Source organism: Dipodomys ordii, unplaced genomic scaffold, assembly GCF_000151885.1.
Source record: "Dipodomys ordii isolate 6190 unplaced genomic scaffold, Dord_2.0 Scaffold889, whole genome shotgun sequence".
NCBI lineage: Eukaryota > Metazoa > Chordata > Mammalia > Rodentia > Heteromyidae > Dipodomys > Dipodomys ordii.
In genome coordinates, this window is record NW_012268105.1 from 19,769 (window position 1) to 25,853 (window position 6,085).

The 6,085-nt window shown below is 43.9% G+C and overlaps 2 protein-coding genes across 2 annotated transcripts; both read left to right on the forward strand.

Moving 5' to 3' along the window:
- Positions 1-394: 394 nt before the first annotated feature.
- Positions 395-2,820, forward strand: LOC106001927 (pre-mRNA-processing-splicing factor 8-like; the record flags this gene model as incomplete). Its single annotated transcript, XM_013036866.1, has 3 exons — positions 395-643; positions 2,196-2,435; positions 2,521-2,820. Coding segments are annotated over 3 exons (649 nt in total), but the record flags the coding sequence as incomplete, so codon positions are not given.
- Positions 2,821-3,700: 880 nt separating this feature from the next.
- On the forward strand, positions 3,701-5,897 carry LOC106001929 (pre-mRNA-processing-splicing factor 8-like; the record flags this gene model as incomplete). Its single annotated transcript, XM_013036867.1, has 6 exons — positions 3,701-3,877; positions 3,978-4,147; positions 4,300-4,429; positions 4,539-4,685; positions 4,872-5,032; positions 5,706-5,897. Coding segments are annotated over exons 1-6 (977 nt in total), but the record flags the coding sequence as incomplete, so codon positions are not given.
- Positions 5,898-6,085: the final 188 nt, after the last annotated feature.

The following is a 6,085-nucleotide window of genomic DNA, read 5'->3' on the forward strand; positions in this document are numbered from 1 at the left end:
AGTGCTTGCCTTGCATGCCTGAGTCCCTGGGTTCGATTCCTCAGCACCACATAAGCAAAAAGAAAAAAGCCGGAAGTGGCGCTGTGACTCGAGCGGTAGAGCGCTAGCCTTGAGCTGAAGAGCTGAGGGACAGCGCCCAGGCCCAGAGTTCAGGCCCCACGACCGGACCCCCAAAAAAATTAAATAAATAAAAAATAAGTCACTTGAAGAGAGTGTCCCTCTACGAGTGTGTTTAGAGTCAGGAGAAGATCCTGTGTCTTAGGTTTCCTCACAAGCCATTTATTGAGGTCATTTTCAAATTTTTGGCATGTAGATGGGAAGAAACTTGTTGGCTTGAGAGGGGTTAGGATCCTAGAGTTTGAAGTCATTTCCTTGGTTTTCTGAAACAATACAGAAAGGTGGGAAACCCTCAAGTGGCTGACTTCCTGACACTCCTGAATCTTTTTCAGGCTTTCTCCCGTCTCATCTTGATTCTGCGGGCCCTGCATGTGAACAATGACCGTGCAAAGGTGATCCTAAAGCCAGATAAAACTACTATTACAGAACCCCACCACATCTGGCCTACCCTGACTGATGAGGAGTGGATCAAGGTGGAGGTGCAGCTCAAGGATCTTATTTTGGCTGACTACGGCAAGAAAAACAAGTGAGCAGTGATGGTGGGGAAACATGCAGGAGATTCCTAAAGGGCAAAGTGCATCTAAGCATAGCATTTAGGCTTAGAAGTTTCTCAGGAAATAGTCTGAGATGCCAAAAAAAGTAGACAGTATTTTCAGGTAACATAGGCAGCGCCCATGCTTTTCATGGAGGTATCTTTGTCATTTTGAGCAGGATACATTTATTTGCTTATTTAAGTTTTTTCATTTTGCTGGTCTGGGGCTTGAACTCTGGGGCTTGGCTGTTGTCCCTGTACTTCTTTCCTTCAAGGCGAGTGCTTTACCACTGAACCACAGTTCTACTTAGGGCCTTTTTAAATAGTTAATTGGATATAAGAGTCTCTCAGACTTTCCTGTCTGGGCTAGCTTCAAACCATGATCCTCAGATCTCAGCCTCCTGAATAGTTAGGATTACAGGCATGTGAGCCACCATTGCCCAGCAGGGTATTTCTTTTTATAAATGTCCAAGTCCCTAAGTACTTCTGCTGTCAACACGTATGTTCTGTCGACTCTCTTCCATGTCATTGCAGCATCCAAAAGTATCCATAAACTCCCAAATATTCATTAAGGTGACTAATAGTGCCTCTGACAGAATAAGTTTTAGGGTTTCTGAGATTTTTGTTTTTTTGTTGTTGTTTCTCTGGTTTTTGTTTTGTTCTGTTTTGTTATTGGTGCCGGTCTGGGGCTTGAACTCAGCATCTGGGTGCTGTTCCTGAGCTACTTTGCTCAAGGCTACCACTTGTGCCACATTATCAACTTCTGGCGTTTTTGGTAACTGATTGGAGATAAGGGTCTTATGGACATTCCTGCCCAGGCTGGGCAATTCTTAGATCTCAGCCTAATGAGTAGCTAGGATTACAGGTGTGAGCCTAGCTCATCTGTGGGTTTTTTTTCTGTTGTTGTTGTTTTGTTTTGTTGGTCATAGGGCTTAAACTCAGGGCCTGGACACTGTCCCTAAGCTTTTCTAATCAAAGATACTACTCTTCCATTTTGAGCTACAAATCCACTTTTGGTTTCTGGTGGCAAATTGAAGATAAGAGTCTCACGAACTTTCCAGCCCAACTGGCTTTCAACTGTGATCTTCAGATTACAGCCTCCTGAGTAGCTAGGTTTATAGGCATGAGCCACCAGTGACAGTATTTTGCGACAGAGTTTTCACTGTGTAGTCTGGGCTGCCCTGAATTCATAATCCTCCTGCCTCAATCTCCTGACTACTGGAATTACAGTCATATGCTACCATGCCTCGATTGGAATACATACATGTTTGTGTATGTATGTGTGTATATGTGTATGTGTATCTTTTTACCCTTGGTTACTAGGGTTTGAACTCAGAGCCTACTAGGCATGCCCTACCACTTGAGCTATATCTATAGCCTAACATTTCCATTTTTGAGAATTGTTTTGTGTCAGAGCACTTTTTGTGTCACTTGAGGACTATCTGGGTAAAGTTATGGTCTGTCCTGTTCACAAGTTACAGCTTTGACATCAAGGCAAAAGTGACAAAGGGGAAAGGATCTCGTGTAACTCAGACTATTCCCACAGTGTGAATGTGGCATCACTGACACAGTCAGAAATTCGAGATATCATCTTGGGTATGGAGATCTCAGCTCCATCACAGCAGCGGCAGCAGATAGCAGAGATTGAGAAGCAGACCAAAGAACAGTCACAGCTGACTGCAACCCAAACTCGCACTGTCAACAAACATGGTGACGAGATCATCACCTCTACCACCAGCAACTATGAGACTCAGACCTTCTCATCTAAGACTGAATGGAGGGTCAGGTATTATGAAGAGCAAGAGGGCAGGGATGATGGTGTGTTTGCTGATAATGTTGAAAGATCCTGATATTCCCTACTTGTTTTTTAGGGCCATCTCTGCTGCCAACCTGCACCTACGGACCAATCACATTTATGTTTCCTCTGATGACATCAAGGAGACTGGCTATACTTATATCCTTCCAAAGAATGTGCTTAAGAAGTTCATCTGCATATCTGACCTTCGTGCCCAAGTGAGTGAGTCTGTTTAATTGGGCCATAATTGCACCCATATGTCATGTGCCTACCTAGAATTCACCTGGTAATTCCAGGAACATGAGATACTGAAGATTCATGGATGAATAACTATAAAAAAGGATTGCCAGGGCTGGGAATGTGGCTTACACAGAAAAAGCTGGAAGTGGCTCGATGGTTCAAGTGGTAGAGTGCTAGCCTTGAGCAAATGAAACTCAGTCCCCATACCCTGAGTTCAAGGCCCAGGACTGGCAAAAAAATAAAGAATAGCCAAAATAGCAAGAAGGATTTTTTTTTTTTTTTGGTAATGGGGCTTGAACTCTGGGCCTGAGCGCTGTCCCTCAGCTGTTCAGCTCAAGGCTAGCGCTCTACCACTTGAGCTACAGTGACACTTCCGGTTTTCTAGTGGCTTATTGGAGATAAGAGTTTCCCAGACTTTCCTGCCCAGGCTGGCTTTGAACCCAGATCCTCAGATCTCAACCTCCTGAGTAGCTAGGATTACAGGCGTGATCCGCCAGTGCCTGGCTAAGAAGGGTATTTTTTGTTTGCCCTTTTTTTTTTTTTTTTGTACCAGTACTGGAACTTGAACAATGGGCCCAGTTGAAGAGATAAAAGGTAGTTTAGTAAAGGAACTGAAAATGCCAAACATAGTATGAAAAGATGATCCGCTTTGTTAGTAAATGATTTTTTTTTTTTTTTTTGTCAAGTCGTGGGCCTGAACTCTGGGCCTGGGCGCTGTCCCTCAGCTCTTCAGCTCAAGGCTAGCACTCTACCACTTGAGCCACAGCGCCACTTCCGGCTTTTTTCTTTTTGCTTATGTGATGCTGAGGAATCGAACTCAGGGCCTCAGTCTACCACTTGAGCCACAGCGCCACTTCCGGCTTTTTTCTTTTTGCTTATGTGATGCTGAGGAATCGAACTCAGGGCCTCAGGCATGCAAGGCAAGCACTCTACCACTGAGCCACCTTCCCAGCCCCAAAAGTTAGGTTTTTTTAATCCTGCTTATCACTTAGCCAGGATGGATTGGTGATCTCTGCATGAGAACATATTATAACTTTAATTTTATTTTCTTGGTCAGACGACTGACTTTAGAAGATCTAGAAGATTCATGGGATCGTGGCATTCCTCGAATCAACACCCTTTTCCAGAAGGACCGGCATACATTGGCTTATGATAAGGGCTGGCGTGTCAGAACAGACTTTAAGCAGTACCAGGTATGTGAAAGAGGTAGTAGAGAATTTTCTCTAATAAGGAATACTTATGGCTATCTGAAGGACTTTAACAGAAGCTTGACAATACTTGCTTTCCCATTAGGTTTTGAAACAGAACCCTTTCTGGTGGACACACCAGCGGCATGATGGAAAGCTCTGGAACCTAAACAACTACCGTACAGACATGATCCAGGCCCTGGGTGGTGTAGAAGGCATTCTGGAGCACACACTCTTCAAGGGCACCTACTTCCCTACATGGGAAGGTCTCTTCTGGTAAGGATTTTCCCCTCCTTTTATGACGGGAACCTATTACAGTTCTGTGAGCTTTCACAGTCTTCTGTGGTGTTGCCCAGATAGCTACCACCTGGAAGTCAGCAGTACTCTGGGAGATAATAGGATCTCACTTCATATGATTCTTCTCCCAGGGAGAAGGCCAGTGGCTTTGAGGAATCTATGAAGTGGAAGAAACTAACTAATGCTCAGCGATCAGGATTGAATCAGATTCCCAATCGTAGATTCACCCTTTGGTGGTCCCCAACTATAAATCGAGCCAATGTAAGTCTTAGACATGAGAGTTGAAAACAAAAAGATTCTGCTGCCTTAATTATATCCTGAGAACTAAAGTCTCTTGATCACTAATATCACATTCCCTCTTTCCTGACAGGTATATGTAGGCTTTCAGGTGCAGCTGGACCTGACAGGTATCTTCATGCATGGCAAAATCCCTACACTGAAGATCTCCCTCATCCAGATATTCCGAGCTCACTTGTGGCAGAAGATCCATGAGAGCATTGTTATGGATTTGTGTCAGGTAGGCTACAATTGAAGGATAAGAGGGTATCAGAAAGAGTCCAAACAGCTTGCTCTTTTGAGTATGAAAAATCTACCCTGGATGCTATGAAGATGAGATTCATATTGCTTTCTTCTCTTAAATTCTACACTCTCATACTAAGTGGATTTCTGTAATAAGTTACCACCTTTCCATCTTCATCTTCAGGTGTTTGACCAGGAACTGGATGCACTGGAAATTGAGACTGTGCAAAAGGAGACAATCCATCCTCGAAAGTCCTATAAGATGAACTCTTCCTGTGCAGACATATTACTGTTTGCCTCCTATAAATGGAATGTCTCCCGGCCTTCGTTGCTGGCTGATTCCAAGTAAGTGTTTTATAACCTACTTCTCAGCATCCAGGTAACTTAGTGTTACTATTTTCCTAGTAGAATTAAGGAAGACATTAACCTCCTCTTTCTTTATCTTTTGGTTTTTTTTTTAGAGAGAGAGGCTCAGCCTGCCCTTAAACTTAGGATCTTCCTGTTTCATCCTCACAAGTTCTAGGATTATAAGTATATGTCATCACACCTAGCTCCCTGCCTGACTTTCTTTCAAACTTGGAGCCAGTGCTAACCACTGTAGCCTATGATACTCTCAGTGAGATGTGCTGATTCTCTTTCTCTTTTATTTATTTATTTTTTTTGGGGGGGTGTCAGTCATGGGGCTTGAACTCTGGGTCTGTCCATGAGCTCTTCAGCTCAAGGCCAATACTCTTATCACTTGAGCCACAGCACTACTTCTGGTTTTTTGGTGGTTAATTGGAGATAAGTCTCACAGACTTTCCTGCCTGGGCTGGCTTTAAACTGTGGTCTTCAAATCTCAGCCTCCTGAGTAGCTAGGATTCCAAGTGTGAGCCACTGGCACCAGGCCATGCTGATTCTCTATCTGAGGTGGAACAGGCAGAAGTTTCAGGATTTAGGTGTAATAAGTAGATATTCTCATGGCTCTGGAGACATTTGTTACAGTTGTGGCTTTCAAGAAACCTCTTTCTATTTTTAGGGATGTGATGGACAGCACCACTACTCAGAAGTATTGGATTGACATCCAGTTGCGCTGGGGGGACTATGATTCCCATGATATCGAACGCTATGCCAGGGCCAAGTTCCTGGATTATACCACAGACAACATGAGTATTTACCCTTCACCCACAGGTGTGCTCATTGCTATTGACCTGGCTTATAATCTGCACAGGTGAGTTAGGGTTCAGAAGTGTGTAATGTCCATTAACTATGTATATATAGTTTCACCCCCGCACACATGTACACGTACACGTACACATATACAAAAAAGTTGTTGGTGGTGGTTGTGGGGCTTGAACTCAGGGCCTAGGTGCTGTTCCTGAGCTCTTTTGCTCAAGGCCAGCTTTCTACCACTTGAGC